General features: G+C 45.4%; 1 protein-coding gene across 22 annotated transcripts in view; it reads right to left on the bottom strand.

The window, feature by feature from the left end:
• The window catches only part of GPHN (gephyrin), a 615912-nt gene that overhangs the window by 408727 nt on the left and 189651 nt on the right, over positions 1-17534 (bottom strand). For all 22 annotated transcript variants that reach the window (XM_063948135.1, XM_063948129.1, XM_063948127.1 and 19 more), the window contains exons 3-4: positions 16417-16474; positions 10069-10161 (exon numbers count right to left, since the gene is read on the bottom strand). In XM_063948135.1, coding sequence (XP_063804205.1) covers positions 10069-10161; positions 16417-16474 — 151 coding nt within the window. The remainder of the gene's footprint in view (positions 1-10068; positions 10162-16416; positions 16475-17534) is intronic.

Genomic DNA, 17534 nt, shown 5'->3' with positions numbered 1-17534 from the left:
CGAGTTTGGAATTACACTGTAGTATGGGGTTCACCATGCAAACGGCTCGCAGGACCAAGCGCACACCTAACTGATTCAACCGCAAAAGTGTAAATCACCTATGAACAGTTCTATGCAGCCACTGTGGCGGGAGCACTGGACAGGACCACCACTGTGGGGTTTATTTATTTTCCCTTCAGTGGCGTAAGTTTATCCCAGTTACCCGGAGGCAAGAAAAATATTGGTGCCCCCCCCCCCCCCAATATATCATCCGTGAGCCAATAAGATGCCGTTTTGAGATCCGAGCAACACTGAGTAAATCCGAACCCACTCATCTCTAATTCTAACTATATGAAGCTACTACAAAACCGTTGCAACTAGGCAGATCTATGTACAAGTCCAACCACACACTACATAGATCTGCTAAGTCACTCACAATGCTGATTATTTCTCTGACATTAATTTGCAAGTGTCATATCCAGGATTAGAACCCACAACCTATTACACTGGAAGCATGCACCTTACTGATGGAGATATCTGCTATTGCATAGGAAGTATGAGAATTCTAACTATATGAAGTTACGTGTAATTGTCAGAGAAATAACTTCACATAGTTAGAATTCTCATGCTTCCTTTATAGGAGCAAATAGCTTCATCAGTAAGGTGTCTGCTTCCAGTGTATCTATAATAAAGAGGGTGTGATTTGTAATGTGTAGTGACTAGTGGGGAAGTCGGCTACGGAAGAGATACTGTCTGCTGTCAATTAACTTAATTGATTAATGTCGCTGAACACACGGAACAGGAGGAGAAGTGCCCCCCTTCAAAGCAGGAGCCCGGCGGCAGCTGACTCCGTTGCCTCCCAAAGTTCTGCCTCTGTTTCCCTTCCTCACAAAGATTCTCCTCTACCATTTTAAATCTGCACCCGAAATTGTGGAAAAGGGAGGAAGGTAGGGGGGGGGGGGGGGAGAGATTACTCAAGGAGGTGGATAGAGACGTGCCCTTGACAGGCAGTCTGGCAGCCAATGAAATCTGTCTTTGAAGAGTAGTGCTATGGAGTTTCGCTAGATTGTAACTAAGTGCTTTCCTGCTCACTGTTCTGCTACCACAGACAGACTGAGCCATACTTCAACATTATTACATTTATGATACATTTCTTTATGGAATAAAAAAAAATCAGACAATGAATTTAGCCATGTATTTTTTATTTAAAACAGAAGTAAAGGAATTACAGAGTTATTTAATTGCATACTAATGAAAACATGTCTGGTTTCTGTTGCATTTTAGAGAATTTAATATAATTTATTTTCATTACTGTAGACAGAGCCAGACTTGGGGTGATACGTAATAGCCTGGTTCAGGCTGTTCAGCGAGTCTGCCCTAATGGAGAGTTTAAATAATATGGTGTCCTGCGCTGCGAAGGTTAAGCTGCTCAGTTATGGAAAAAGTTAAAAATGGTGTAAACGAGAGCTAGTTATATTAGAATCAAGTTAGCTAAAAGAAAAGATTTTTTAGGTTAAAACATTTAACACAATTAAAAACAATAATATAATTAAGTTCCTTCTATGAAGGATTGTTGGGCATTGTGGGAATTAAATCGGTGATGGAATAGCGGTCAATAGGTCAATATAGCGCCGTGCCTGTAGCAACGGTGCTTCAGCGGTGACATCGCGGGTCACCCTACTGCTTCACAACGGAGTTGAAGCGCCGCAGCTACAGACGCGGCACGATGCTTTCAAGCACAGACCATTGGGTCACATTCTAGGAAGATGGAGATGCCACAAGTGTGATAGGGAAAGGTAGAGACAGTACCTATTGAGCCTGCCCTTATATTTAAATGGAAAATCATTTACATGGCAAAACAATGTTGGTTTTGATGATGATTGATGCTTTTAAAATATGAGCAGGCTGGCAGAAACTCCCTAACCGCCTGCACATCTCAGGCGGTTACATATTGCCCCGGGGCACGTTGCATTAGATGACTTCGCGCCTTCCTTGGGCTTTCCCTTGCTTAAACACCCCCCCCTCCCCACCACCACCACCACCACACACACACACCTTTTTCTGCAGGAAGACGGATACATATACTTTTTTCTTTGTTTTTTTCCTGTATAAAACTATTTTTTTAAATGTCCCCAAAATTGTGGATTATTTAAATTATCAAACTATGTAAATACTACCTACTTTATCCCAAATCAGCATAACTTTAATAACAAATATGCATATTTTTTAAAATAAAAATATAATGAATCAGGTTTAAATAAGTATTATTTAAACAATTTTATAAAATTACACAATTTTTAAAAAAATGTCCCCAAAATTATTAACCCACATTTATTTAAGTGTGAAGCAACTGTGTCTGTTTAATGACACCATTACTAACCTTACAGCAGAGGGGGCTGAATGGAGATGATGTGTTGCTCTGGGGCTGTGATGGTGTTGCTGCAGAGGTGAGGAAATGTGTTGCTACAGGGGGAGAAGAGGAAGTGTTGCTACATGGGACAGCCACACCCCTCAGTGGTGGCGCATTCTGCTTTGCGGCATTGCACAAACTTTGAACAATGGTGCAATGCATTTTCCACTAGCAAACTGTATGTTATATTTCACATGTTTAAGAAAGTAAACTTTTATTGGAACCCTTTCAATGACTGTGATACCTCCAATGAGGTCCTCAACCAGAAAAGGTTGTGCACCGATGCAGTAAATGAGAAAAAAAAATGGTCATTTCTTTGGTTCTGCCAAACATTCACGTGAGTAGGGTACGGATACCACCTGTCCTTAGCAGTAATGGCGTTCTGAGTACATATGATGTTTTTGACTGTGCTGTATTTCATACTTCAATGTCATAAAACAAAGGAGGACTATTAGTGATAAACTATACCCCCACTGTACACATCCAACAATTCACTCTATCTTGGAACCTTCTATAATTCTAGATTTTCCTGTAAAATACATACCCTCAGGCAATATTTAAGTACAACATACTAATTTTATTTAGAAAATATCATGTTAGTTAAACTAACTTTTCTTTACTCTTAAACCACTTAACACTACAAAGACCAGTGCATGACACCGCCAGGAGGAGCGGGAAGCAGTCTGACAATGCAAAGACCAGAGACACATGACACCGTATAAACATCAATGAGAACTCTTTGTTAGGTGGTGTTATCTCCATATGGATAAACAAATCTCCCCTGTAGTTGAACTGTTGTATAGGTACGAGGATGGCACAGCCGCCAATATACTTATGCTAAATTCTCTTTATTTTATTCACAGAAACATCATTACCTTGGTTCCAGGTAAATTACAAGGTCAATATGAAGCTCAGTAATCCACAGCTTTTGTCTAGGCCACAGGTTCTCAAACTCGGTCCTCAGGACCCCACACAGTGCATGTTTTGCAGGTCTCCTCACAGAATCACAAGTGAAATAACTAGCTCCACCTGTGGACCTTTTAAAATGGGTCAGTGAGTAATTAATACACCTGTGCACTTGCTGGGTTACCTGCAAAACATGCACTGTGTGGGGTCCTGAGGACCGAGTTTGAGAACCCCTGGTCTAGGCTATAAATGACATTGTATAGTCTTCTATAGCAGTGGTTCTCAATCTCAGTCCTCCAAACAGTTTGTGTTGCCCAGCAGGTGCACGGGTTTAATCATTACTCACTGACACATTTTAAGAGATTCACAGGAGGAGCTAATCATTTCGCTTGTGATTTGTGAGGAGACCTGGAAAACCTGAACTGTTTTGGGTCCTGAAGATAGAGTTTGAGAACCACTGTTCTACAGCATACAGTAATAGTCTAGCGGTATTCAAATCTTCTCTGCCCCCTCCCGCCCCCATCGCGCCTGCCGGCAGTATTCAAATGTTGCTGCCGATGGGGTGGTGAGCAGAAATGCACGAAAAGTGACCCGTTTAGACGCCCAAACGGGACTTTTCACGATCGCGCCCATGTCTTTAGTCGGGTTTAGCTGCTTTACGCAGCTAAGCCCGTCTCTTATGGGCGCAATCAGTGCGATAATGGGGGTCATTAGAATATCCCCCCCCCCCCGATCTCCCGTCACTTTAGACGGGAGATCGGGGGCAATAAAACATTTGAATCCCGCCCTATGGGTCTGTATTTTTAAAGCACCAGGGAGTCTAGTCATGAAGCACTGAAAAGTGTGGAGAAGTGAGCCAGTGGAGAAGTTGCCCATGGCAACCAATCAGCTGCTACATATCATTTTATAGAATGCGCTTTATAATAAGAATTTACTTACCGATAATTCTATTTCTCGGAGTCCGTAGTGGATGCTGGGGTTCCTGAAAGGACCATGGGGAATAGCGGCTCCGCAGGAGACAGGGCACAAAAAGTAAAGCTTTAGGATCAGGTGGTGTGCACTGGCTCCTCCCCCTATGACCCTCCTCCAAGCCTCAGTTAGGATACTGTGCCCGGACGAGCGTACACAATAAGGAAGGATTTTGAATCCCGGGTAAGACTCATACCAGCCACACCAATCACACTGTACAACCTGTGATCTGAACCCAGTTAACAGTATGATAACAGCGGAGCCTCTGAAAGATGGCTCACAACAATAATAACCCGATTTTTGTAACTATGTACAAGTATTGCAGATAATCCGCACTTGGGATGGGCGCCCAGCATCCACTACGGACTCCGAGAAATAGAATTATCGGTAAGTAAATTCTTATTTTCTCTATCGTCCTAGTGGATGCTGGGGTTCCTGAAAGGACCATGGGGATAATACCAAAGCTCCCAAACGGGCGGGAGAGTGCGGATGACTCTGCAGCACCGAATGAGAGAACTCCAGGTCCTCCTTTGCCAGGGTATCAAATTTGTAGGATTTTACCAACGTGTTTGCCCCTGACTAAATAGCCGCTCGGCAAAGTTGTAAAGCCGAGACCCCTCGGGCAGCCGCCCAAGATAAGCCCACCTTCCTTGTGGAATGGGCATTTACATATTTTGGCTGTGGCAGGCCTGCCACAGAATGTGCAAGCTGAATTGTATTACACATCCAACTAGCAATAGTCTGCTTAGAAGCAAGAGCACCCAGTTTGTTGGGTGCATACAGGATAACAGCAAGTCAGTTTTCCTGACTCCAGCCGTCCTGGAACCTATATTTACAGGGCCCTGACAACATCTAGCAACCTGGAGTCCTCCAAGTCCCTAGTAGGCGCAAGGCACCAAAATAAGCTGGTTCAGGTGAAACACTGACACCACCTTAGGGAGAGAACTGGGGACGAGTCCGCAGCTCTGCCCTGTCCAAATGGACAACCAGATATGGGCTTTTTTGAGAAAAAAAAACACCAATTTGACACTCGCCTGGTCCAGGCCAGGGCCAAGAGCATGGTCACTTTTCATGTGAGATGCTTCAAATCCACAGATTTGACTGGTTTTAAACCAATGTGATTTGAGGAATCCCAGAACTACGTTGAGATCCCACAGTGCCACTGGAGGCACAAAAGGGGGTTGTATATGCAATACTCCCTTGACAAACTTCTGGACTTCAGGAACTGAAGCCACTTCTTTCTGGAAGAAAATCGACAGGGCCGAAATTTGAACCTTAATGGACCCCAATTTGAGGCCCATAGACACTCCTGTTTGCAGGAAATGCAGGAATCGACCGAGTTGAAATTTCTTCGTGGGGCCTTTCTGGCCTCACACCACGCAACATATTTTTGCCACATGTGGTGATAATGTTGTGCGGTCACCTCCTTTCTGGCTTTGACCAGGGTAGGAATGACCTCTTCCGGAATGCCTTTTTCCCTTAGGATCCGGCGTTCCACCGCCATGCCGTCAAACGCAGCTGCGGTAAGTCTTGGAACAGATATGGTACTTGCTGAAACAAGTCCCTTCTTAGCGGCAGAGGCCATAAGTCCTCTGTGAGCATCTCTTGAAGTTCCGGGTACCAAGTCCTTCTTGGCCAATCCGGAGCCATGAGTATAGTTCTTACTCCTCTACGTCTTATAAGTCTCAGTACCTTAGGTATGAGAAGCAGAGGATGGAACACATACACCGACTGGTACATCCATGGTGTTACCAGAACGTCCACAGCTATTGCCTGAGGGTCTCTTAACCTGGCGCAATACCTGTCCCGTTTTTTGTTCAGACGGGACGCCATCATGTCCACCTTTGGTATTTCCCAACGGTTTACAATCATGTGGAAAACTTCCCGATGAAGTTTCCACTCTGCCGGGTGGAGGTCGTGCCTGCTGAGGAAATCTGCTTCCCAGTTTCCATTCCCGGAATGAAACACTGCTGACAGTGCTATCACATGATTTTCCGCCCAGCGAAAAGTCCTTGCAGTTTTTGCCATTGCCCTCCTGCTTCTTGTGTCGCCCTGTCTATTTACGTGGGCGACTGCCGTGATGTTTTTCCCACTGGATCAATACCGGCTGACCTTGAAGCAGAGGTCTTGCTAAGCTTAGAGTATTATAAATTTACCCTTAGCTCCAGTATATTTATGTGGAGAAAAGTCTCCAGACTTGATCACACTCCCTGGAAATTTTTTCCTTGTGTGACTGCTCCCCAGCCTCTCGGGCTGGCCTCCGTGGTCACCAGCATCCAATCCTGAATGCCGAATCTGCGGCCCTCTAGAAGATGAGCACTCTGTAACCACCACAGGAGAGACACCCTTGTCCTTGGATATAGGGTTATCCGCTGATGCATCTGAAGATGCGATCCGGACCATTTGTCCAGCAGATCCCACTGAAAAATTCTTGCGTGAAATCTGCCGAATGGAATTGCTTCGTAGGAAGTCACCATCTTTACCAGGACCCTTGTGCAATGATGCACTGATTTTAGGAGGTTCCTGACTAGCTCGGATAACTCCCTGGCTTTCTCTTCCGGGAGAAACACCTTTTTCTGGACTGTGTCCAGAATCATCCCTAGGCACAGCAGACTTGTCGTCGGGATCAGCTGCGATTTTGGAGTATTTAGAATCCACCCGTGCTGTTGTAGCAGTATCCGAGATAGTGCTACTCCGACCTCCAACTGTTCCCTGGACTTTGCCCTTATCAGGAGATCGTCCAAGTAAGGGATAATTAAGACGCCTTTTCTTCGAAGAAGAATCATCATTTCGGCCATTACCTTGGTAAAGACCCGGGGTGCCGTGGACAATCCAAACGGCAGCGTCTGAAACTGATAGTGACAGTTCTGTACCACGAACCTGAGGTAACTTTAGTGAGAAGGGCAAATTTTGGACATGGAGGTAAGCATCCCTGATGTCTCGGGACACTATATAGTCCCCTTCTTCCTGGTTCGTTATCACTGCTCTGAGTGACTCCATCTTGATTTGAACCTTTGTAAGTGTTCAAATTTTTTTAGATTTAGAATAGGTCTCACCTAGCCTTCTGGCTTCAGTACCACAATATAATGTGGAATAATACCCCTTTTCTTGTTGTAGGAGGGGTAATTTGATTATCACCTGCTGGGAATACAGCTTGTGAATTGTTTCCCATACTGCCTCCTTGTCGGAGGGAGACCTTGGTAAACCAGACTTCAGGAGCCTGCGAAGGGGAAACGTCTCGACATTCCAATCTGTACCCCTGGGATACTACATGTAGGATCCAGGGGTCCTGTACGGTCTCAGCGTCATGCTGAGAGCTTGGCAGAAGCGGTGGAACGCTTCTGTTCCTGGGAATGGGCTGCCTGCTGCAGTCTTCTTCCCTTTCCTCTATCCCTGGGCAGATATGACTCTTATAGGGACGAAAGGACTGAGGCTGAAAAGACGGTGTCTTTTTCTGCAGAGATGTGACTTCGGGTAAAAACGGTGGATTTTCCAGCAGTTGCCGTGGCCACCAGGTCCGATGGACCGACCCCAAATAACTCCTCTTCCTTTATACGGCAATACACCTTTGTGCCGTTTGGAATCTGCATCACCTGACCACTGTCGTGTCCATAAACATCTTCTGGCAGATATGGACATCGCACTTACTCTTGATGCCAGAGTGCAAATATCCCTCTGTGCATCTCGCATATATAGAAAATGCATCCTTTAAATGCTCTATAGTCAATAAAATACTGTCCCTGTCAAGGGTATCAATATTTTTAGTCAGGGAATCCGACCAAGCCACCCCAGCTCTGCACATCCAGGCTGAGGCGATCGCTGGTCGCAGTATAACACCAGTATGTGTGTATATACTTTTTTATGATATTTTCCAGCCTCCTGTCAGCTGGGTCCTTGAGGACGGCCCTATCTATAGACGGTACCGCCACTTGTTTTGATAAGCGTGTGAGCGCCTTATCCACCCTAAGGGGTGTTTCCCAACGCGCCCTAACTTCTGGCGGGAAAGGGTATACCGCCCATAATTTTCTATCGGGGGGAACCCACGCATCATCACACACTTCATTTAATTTATCTGATTCAGGAAAAACTACGGTAGTTTTTTCACATCCCACATAATACCCTCTTTTGTGGTACTTGTAGTATCAGAAATATGTAACACCTCCTTCATTGCCCTTAACGTGTGGCCCTAATAAGGAATACGTTTGTTTATTCACCGTCGACACTGGATTCAGTGTCCGTGTCTGTGTCTGTGTCGACCGACTAAAGTAAACGGGCGTTTTAAAACCCCTGACGGTGTTTCTGAGACGTCTGGACCGGTACTAATTGTTTGTCGGCCGTCTCATGTCGTCAACCGACCTTGCAGCGTGTTGACATTATCACGTAATTCCCTAAATAAGCCATCCATTCCGGTGTCGACTCCCTAGAGAGTGACATCACCATTACAGGCAATTGCTCCGCCTCCTCACCAACATCGTCCTCATACATGTCGACACACACGTACCGACACACAGCACACACACAGGGAATGCTCTGATAGAGGACAGGACCCACTAGCCCTTTGGAGAGACAGAGGGAGAGTTTGCCAGCACACACCAAAAACGCTATAATTATATAGGGACAACCTTATATAAGTGTTTTCCCTTATAGCATCTTTTATATATTTCTAACGCCAAATTGGTGCCCCCCCTCTCTGTTTTAACCCTGTTTCTGTAGTGCAGTGCAGGGGAGAGCCTGGGAGCCTTCCCTCCAGCCTTTCTGTGAGGGAAAATGGCGCTGTGTGCTGAGGAGATAGGCCCCGCCCCTTTTTCGGCGGGCTCGTCTCCCGCTCTTTAACGGATTCTGGCAGGGGTTAAATATCTCCATATAGCCCCCGGAGGCTATATGTGAGGTATTTTTAGCCAAAAAAGGTTTTCATTTGCCTCCCAGGGCGCCCCCCTCCCAGCGCCCTGCACCCTCAGTGACTGCCGTGTGAAGTGTGCTGAGAGGAAATGGCGCACAGCTGCAGTGCTGTGCGCTACCTTAAGAAGACTGGGGAGTCTTCTGCCGCCGATTCTGGACCTCTTCTCGTTTCAGCATCTGCAAGGGGGCCGGCGGCGAGGCTCCGGTGACCATCCAGGCTGTACCTGTGATCGTCCCTCTGGAGCTAATGTCCAGTAGCCAAAGAAGCCAATCCATCCTGCACGCAGGTGAGTTCACTTCTTCTCCCCTAAGTCCCTCGTTGCAGTGATCCTGTTGCCAGCAGGACTCACTGTAAAATAAAAAACCTAAGCTAAACTTTTCTAAGCAGCTCTTTAGGAGAGCCACCTAGATTGCACCCTTCTCGGCCGGGCACAAAAATCTAACTGAGGCTTGGAGGAGGGTCATAGCGGGAGGAGCCAGTGCACACCACCTGATCCTAAAGCTTTACTTTTTGTGCCCTGTCTCCTGCGGAGCCGCTATTCCCCATGGTCCTTTCAGGAACCCCAGCATCCACTAGGACGATAGAGAAAAATGTTACCTCAACACTGATTGGTTGCCATGAGCAACTTCTCCACTGCCTCACTTCTCCACTCTTTTCACTGCTTCATGAATAGACCTCCAGATATTTAAAAGGCAAAACCAATTCGGTTTTACCTTTACAATTATTTCTGCTGAAAAATACAGGTTAACTCACCAGAGTGGCACCTTTGCCGGCATCTCAATACATAAGGTCCTGTAAGTCTGTATTTAACATAATCTTTCAATCAATTGCTTTTGATAATTTAGACACAGTCTGCAAACATGTGCTCTAATTGCATGTAAAATATATTTCATGAATATCTCACCTCTGGTGTGACGTCTCTTGGGGCAAACCCAGTTCCTCCCGTTGTTAGAATCAGGTTAAGTTCTTTTTCATCGCACCAGTCTATTAATGATTCCTGGCAAAAGATATCAATGTCAAGGAGGGCAGCTTGTTGGAAAAGATAAAAGTAAAATTCTGCATACTTACAGTATATAAGCTGTAATGACAATAAGTCTGGCTGAAATAAAAACGGCGTAACTATGCAGTTCCACTCTGTGAAATTTAAGACACTTCTTCAGGTGAATCCTGAAATGTTTTCACTAATGTTAATGAAATGAGAAAATTAAAGACTGTAGATGCAACATCCAAAGTGTCCAAAAGCAGACTGCACGTTGCTCTATTAGAGGGTCCAGAGCTACACTCCTAAATGTTAGTGCAACTAATACCCTTTCCCACCAAACTTATATCCCCGTTTACTGCCATGGCTCCATGACCATGGTTGTGTTACCCAGGAATCCAAACCTGGTAGTTAGCAGGGTCGAATCCGCCAGCGACCCCGGTAGCCCGCAGTGTGATCCTGGTCATCTGCAAGCGCCAGCAGAGGGAAGACCCAGCAATAACCCGTTGTCCTGCCTGAAGTGTGAATGTGGTTTCAAGCCGCTGTGACATGGCTTGAAACCATGGGGGTCATTCCGAGTTGTTCGCTAGCTGAAAATGTTCATTGCGCAGCGATGATGCAAAAAAAAACCCCGCACTTCTGCGCATGCGGCACAATGTGCATGCGCGACGTACTTTCACAACGGTCGATGTAGTATCACACAAGGTCTAGCGCAGCTTTTCAGTCGCACTGCTGACCGCAGAGTGATTGACATGAAGTGGGAGTTTCTGAGTGTCAACTGACCGTTTTCAGGGAGTGTTCGAAAAACGCAGGCGTGCCAGGAGAAACGCAGGCGTGGCTGGGCGAACGCAGGGCATTTGTGACGTCAAAACAGGAACTGAACAGTCTGAAGTGATCGCAAGCGCTGAGTAGGTCTGAAGTTACTCTGAAACTGCTCAAAATTATTTTGTAGCCGCTCTGCGATCCTTTCGTTCGCACTTCTGCTAAGCTAAGATACACTCCTAGTGGGAGGCGGCTTAGCGTTTGCATGGCTGCTAAAAACTGCTAGCGAGCGATCAACTCGGAATGACCCCCAATGTTCAATAACACAGCTTGGACCAGGGTTTTTTGGTGTGAAAGGGGTATAATTCTTATACCCCTTTTCCACCAGTGTAGCACGGGTCGCAGCCGTGTCGCCTGACACGGCTGCGACCCGTGCTACAGCCCCTTCAGGACAGCGCTCACCCACCCGGCAATTGCCGGGTTGGTGACGCTGCTTCTGACGCGGCAGGGGCGGCGCTGGGAGATCACATGATCTCACAGCGCCGCCCTCCCATACACAGTGAACGGGAGGGCTCCCGTTCACACTAGACAGCTAGCCGGGTTGAACACGTGCTCAACCCGGCTAGCTACCCGGGTAGGATTCCCGGATCACTTAATCCGGGAATTTGCCGGGGGACCCTTTTCCACTAGGAAAAAAACACGGGTAAATGCGCGCCCCCGCGCATTTACCCGTGTTTTAAAAGGCTAGTGGAAAAGGGGTATCAGTGAAACAGTTCGGATTCTGAATAACTTTTCTGGTATATACAACCTTTCCTTTTACATAATGTCCTCGTACACCATTGCCTTGCGCAAAGTATTTTTTTCGCTTGAAGGTGCATCTTAGTCGCACAAATTAAACAAACCGCTTAACGAGACTGCCCTGATTAATGTGATTTGCGACCCTTGCATACATTTGTGTGCAAATAAGTCTGAATCTTTATACATAGCGCTACAATGCAGTGGCCGTTGCTTTTTTCAGTACAAGCTACTGCCGGATCAAGTGCGACTTTAACCACACAGGAATTTATTTTAAATATGTGCGGTTGCAGATAAAGCACAACACTTCATCTGCAACTGCACATATTTAAAATTAATTCCTGTGTGGTTCAAGTCGCACTTGATCCGGCACCATCATGGTGCTCAGTCATGGAAAAGAGAACAAATAATTCAACATAATTTAGTAACCGATCATTATACAGTTGTGGACAAATTTGTTGGTACCCTTACAGCTCACTGAACCAATGCTTCATTCCTCCTGAAAAGTGATTAAATGAAAAGCTATTGTCTCGTGTATACCTGCCTTTGCTATTTCATAGCATAAAGCAAAGAAAATAAAATTAGCTAAATTACTGCTTACTCTAAAACGGCATGGGCAGATTTGTTGGTATCCCTTAGAAACGATAATAAATAACACTACACAATTGTGCACCTTAAATGATATATATGAATGTCCATGTAATTTTCTGCGTAGAACTGAAATATACCATCAGAAATGTGATCTCATGTAAGGTTTTTGAGATATTTTGAAAAATTGAATTTCGAAAAAAAATTAAAGTACGTATTCACAGTAAGTGCTCGGCAAGACTTGGTAAGTGTCTCTGGCCTATGCAGTGGATGTGAAAGAAACCTATGCAACTACTGTATGGCTGTGTTGTTGGAGGAAATCAAGTATAAGGACCATAGATAGAATCTTCGCTGTGACTTAAAGGAAGTTACACTGCTGTTAGGATTGCAAGTTGTTTTTTGTGTTTATGGGGCAGCAGAGTAACTAAAACTCATGCTCCTGAAGAAGGACCCAGCGTGGTCTGAAACGCGTAAAGCGTGGCTGATTTCAAAACACTCCGTGGGCGACTTCCAGTACCGGATTCATTCTGCAGAGCGGGTGCAATTACCGGTGCAGTGACCCTTGCCGTCATCCCTAAGGACCATTATTTGCAAGTATGGAATAAGAACCTGCCAGTTGCTGTTTGCCTCATGGGAGTTGTATCGTGCTTTTGTAAACATCTATGATTTATAAGTTCAATATGTGATTAAAACCTTATATGTTACTAAAGGTCTCTGCACTACTGCTTGTCTTCTATTCTGGTATCCATCCAATCCATGCTGTTATACACCGGGGAGAAGAATACAGACGGAACCGCGCTCATCTAACGCGGCTCCATCGCAACTGTCCACTCCCGGCATGGCTAGGCGATCCAGCGGCTAGCCATGCTATGGGAGTGCACAGAGACGCTCTCATTTAAGTGAATGGGGCGCGGGTGCGTCTCACATGCACGCGCATTAGCGTGGCTCCATCTATACATTTTTTGTTACAGGGGATAGGAAGATTTCATTATATGCCTACATTCACCGGTACTTTATTGTGACACATGAAGAGGAGCGTTATATGTTTATGAGACTGTTTCAGTTTCTTGAATCTGATAGGGTGAATCATTATCTTTATTTATAGTTTGTGTAAAGCCCCGTACACTGGGTGAGAAGACCGAACCATATGAACGATAACAATCGTTTTTGCACGATCTAACGTTTGTATTGTCCAGCGTGTATGAATGAAGGATGAAAGATTATCGATGAACGCACCCGCGGGTCGTTCTTGTTCATCGATGATCTACTTACTGAACATGCAGCTTAATGTTAACTATATTGTTTTGGTGCATATTCGGGGAGTGCGGGGGAAAAATGCCACTGAACGATATCTTTCAGCGATATCATTCAGTGTGTATGCACTGACAATCTCCCCTTATTAGCAATCAGTAATATAGCGCTGATTGCTAGCTAGTGGAAGTTGCCCAGTGTGTACCCGGCCTTTCAGGTACCCTGAGAGTGTTGTGTGACCACACTCTGGTGTAATAGTGTACATGTTATGACAGGGGATCTCTGCTACTTTGCATATTTATTTATTTCTCACTCTATCACAATGAAGTGGCCAGAGAGAGAAACCTTAAGTACACTCCACTGTTTTAGCCGCATAAAATCAATTAACCTCGGCTTCACATTATTCTTCCGCCGCCCGGGCGTCTGTCAATAAATTATATTACTTCCCCTTCTAAACTTGGACGTAGTACTCGCCACACTCCCCTGCAATGCTTGCACTCGCTATCGAGCCTCTGGCATGTCTCATCTGTATGGACGATGGAATACAGGGCCTCCAGGCTGGCCGTGTGGTTGACACTACAGCTCTCTATACAGATGATATGCTGTTGTTTTTGGCTGATGCTCATAAATCCCCGGAGCGTTTTATGCAGGTCACAGAGGATACTGTTTTTTTTTCTCATGATTACTAATTGGTCCAAAGCTAAGATTTTTCCTCTCAGGGGTGTATTCAATTGTTGGTGGAAATTTACTAAGCTCTCGAATCCATTCTAGTTTGCTTTTTTTTTTTCTAAGTGTGATCTCGGGAATTTACTAAACTCAAATCTCGCCAGTGTTGGGGCTATTCGTATTGAGATACACTGCTGAGCACACAAATACGAATCAACAGACCATCGGTCAAACACGGCTGTTATTTTATACAACACGGTCACTTACTAAGAATCACTGTTGACAATAGCCAAACACTGACGGGAAAGCATGGAATTCGTACAGAAATAGAACAGCTTATGGCTGGCGTGTTTAGATAGTCATGCACGGAGTGGTCCTCAGTATTTATACAACCAGCACCGGGCTCTTGGGCCGGTCCTGGTTCCAAAAATACGGGAGACAAAAGACGTAGGGGTCCCTGTATTTTTTAAACCAGCACCGGGCTCCACTAGCCAGGGAGATAATGCCACAGCCGGGGGACACATTTATGTAGGTCCCTGCGGCCGTGGAATTACCCCCATAACTAGTCATCCCTGGTCGGGGTTTCCCTGGGGGAGTGGGGACCCCTTAAATTAAGGGGGTCCACCCCCTTCAGACACCAAAGTGCCAGGGGTGAAGCCCGGGGCTGTAACCCAATCCCTGATTGATCTCGGCTGGCATCGGCAGAAACACGAATCTTAGTAAATACACCCCACAGTCGGAACTGCTGTCTTGTTTGAAAGACGGCAGTTTCCGACTTTTTTAGGTTGCAAACTGTTCCGACCTATTCAATTTAGCTGCTGTTTTTTAGACAAGTCGGAATTGCCGACTTGTCGGAAAACATGTGGATCGGCGGAATAGCCATGGATCCACGTGTTTTGTTGGAATTGCGGACAAATCAGACAGGTTTTAGCCCCGTTACCAACAATGTCAATCCGACTTTAAAAAAAGTCGGATTGGTATTGTCAGGAACCGTCAAATCCTGTGGGATTTGGCCGCTAATTGAATACTCAAATGTCGGATCCTTTCCGTCGGAAAGGATCCAACATCAATTGAATACACCCCTTAGTGATTCTCTGCCTGCATCCACTGTCTTTCCCTGACCTTTTACAATGGACCCGCTCCCTAAAATATCTGGGAATCTCCATTTCACACAATCCTGCTGACCTTGTGATGACCTACAGATGTGTCCTCATACATCTTGCCTCAATATGCCACACATCTCCTTGCGCGGCTAGTCACAGACGGAGCCACAACTAATGTGGCTCCATCTGTACACACTATGCTATGTGTCCGATATATCTTTCCAATCCATGTTGAAACAATATATCAGCCAATATGTAAAGTAGTGTGTGCCAAGCATACGAACTGGAAAAAAAATAAAAAAATAAAAGGGTATGGGTCGTTGGGTCGACAACTTAAGTCGACAGTCAATAGGTCGACCACTGTTGGTCGACATGCATTAGGTCGACAGGGTCATTAGGTCGACAGGTCAAAAGGTCGACATGAGTTTTTTTACTTTTTTGGGTGACGTTTTCTTCATAAAGTGATGGGAAACCCCAATTAGTGTGCCGTGTTTGCTCGCCGTGCTTCGGGCATGCACTCAGCACAGGTTACCGTTCCCAATTGTAGTCCACGTGGATCATAAAGTATGAAAAAGTCCCTCCAAAATTTTTTAAAAGCTCATGTCGACCTTTTGACTTGTCGACCTAGTACATGTTGACCTAATGACCATGTGACCCTGTCAACCTAATGCATGTCGACCTATAGTGGTCGACCTAAGTGGTGTCAACCTAATGACCGTATGGTTGGTTCTATATCGGAGTGGCTGAAGGGACCTTGTGACGTACCTAGGGGAGGAGCTACGTCACCAGGGGGAGGAACTACGGGCGAACAGGGTACCCGAAAAGTTCGCTCGCCACACTTCGGGCACGGTGGCTGGCTTCGCTCGCCACCTGATTACTAAGGGTAATAGTTGGTGGCGTGGATAGTAGAGGAACTATCCCGCTGGCCTAGCTCCTCCCCCTTGCGTCGTAACTCCTCCCCTTTACGGAAAAGGTCCCTTAGCCCACTTGATTCTAGCATCTACCATGACCGTATCACAAATAAAATGTTGTCCTTCACAATTTGAATAAAGAACCTTATTATTTATGACAGTAATTTACGTTTTCATAAGCATTAGTCATACAATACCTTAATATCTTCTATTTCATCTGGCACAATCTTATACGCAGATATAGTCCCGCCCAATCTAAAATTGGAGACAGAAATCTCATTACATTTGTCAGTCAGGAGAGGGGGCAACAGACACATGAACATAATCACACCAGCTCTGTACAGGACCAAGGGCACAAGGAAAGGAATATTAATAAGAAGTGCATAAGGACACAATTTAATTGAAGTAATTAATGTTTATTGAGTAAAATCTGCCTTCTGTCATTCAGACATGACTATCACCAATTGGATAATGAATCGGTTTTGCATAATAAACAATGTAACCTGCCCCCCAACAAACACTAAAATCAGTGCAAACACTTGACAGAGAGCAGCTATAGAACACACGCATTACAAGCTAGCTGAGTATTTCTCCTACTTCTAAAGATCCCAAGGCCCTGACTTATCAAGCCTTGGAAAGTGATAATTAGCACAGTGATAAAGTACCAACCAACCAGCTCCTGTCATTTTTGAAACGCAGCCTGTAACATGGCAGCTAGGAGCTGGTGAGTTGGTACTTTATCACTGTGCAATGTATCACTCTCCAAAGCTTGATAAATCTGGGTGGCATGGTACGCAGCGCGCATGCGCTTAGTTATTTAACACATTGCCTACGCAGCTGCGATTTTTTTCAGGACACTGACTTGCTAATCATCCTAAATGAAGCTGCTGCCCAAAAGTGAATACAGACGCCCACCGGAGCCATCGCAAAGTTCTCAGCAACTGCACTGATGTAATAACAAGGAATATTAACTCCTCGAGTAAGCCTTCGGTCTCACAGACTGGCCACTGCAGTAGCGTCATGTTTCTCTACATACTGTACATGATCGTGGCTGAAGGCATATACACGCCCCAAAAATGGCCATGACACGCCTGCATTGTTGCCGCCACTCCCCGTTACCTCCTCCAAACGGTCCCTTCCTGTCTATCACTCAGTGTTACAAATCTCACTGCGAGCGGCATCGCAAAGGTACGTTGGCTAGAGCAAGGTGTATGCGCAGTATCCGATAATCATTAATTCGCGTGAACATCTGCATTGCGTACAAACATGAAACCATAAGAACACAAAAGATTAAAAGATAATAATACGTGAATTA

Source organism: Pseudophryne corroboree, chromosome 12 (assembly GCF_028390025.1).
Source record: "Pseudophryne corroboree isolate aPseCor3 chromosome 12, aPseCor3.hap2, whole genome shotgun sequence".
NCBI lineage: Eukaryota > Metazoa > Chordata > Amphibia > Anura > Myobatrachidae > Pseudophryne > Pseudophryne corroboree.
The sequence above is the reverse complement of the archived record's forward strand: the minus strand, read 5'-3'. Positions and strand labels throughout refer to the sequence as shown.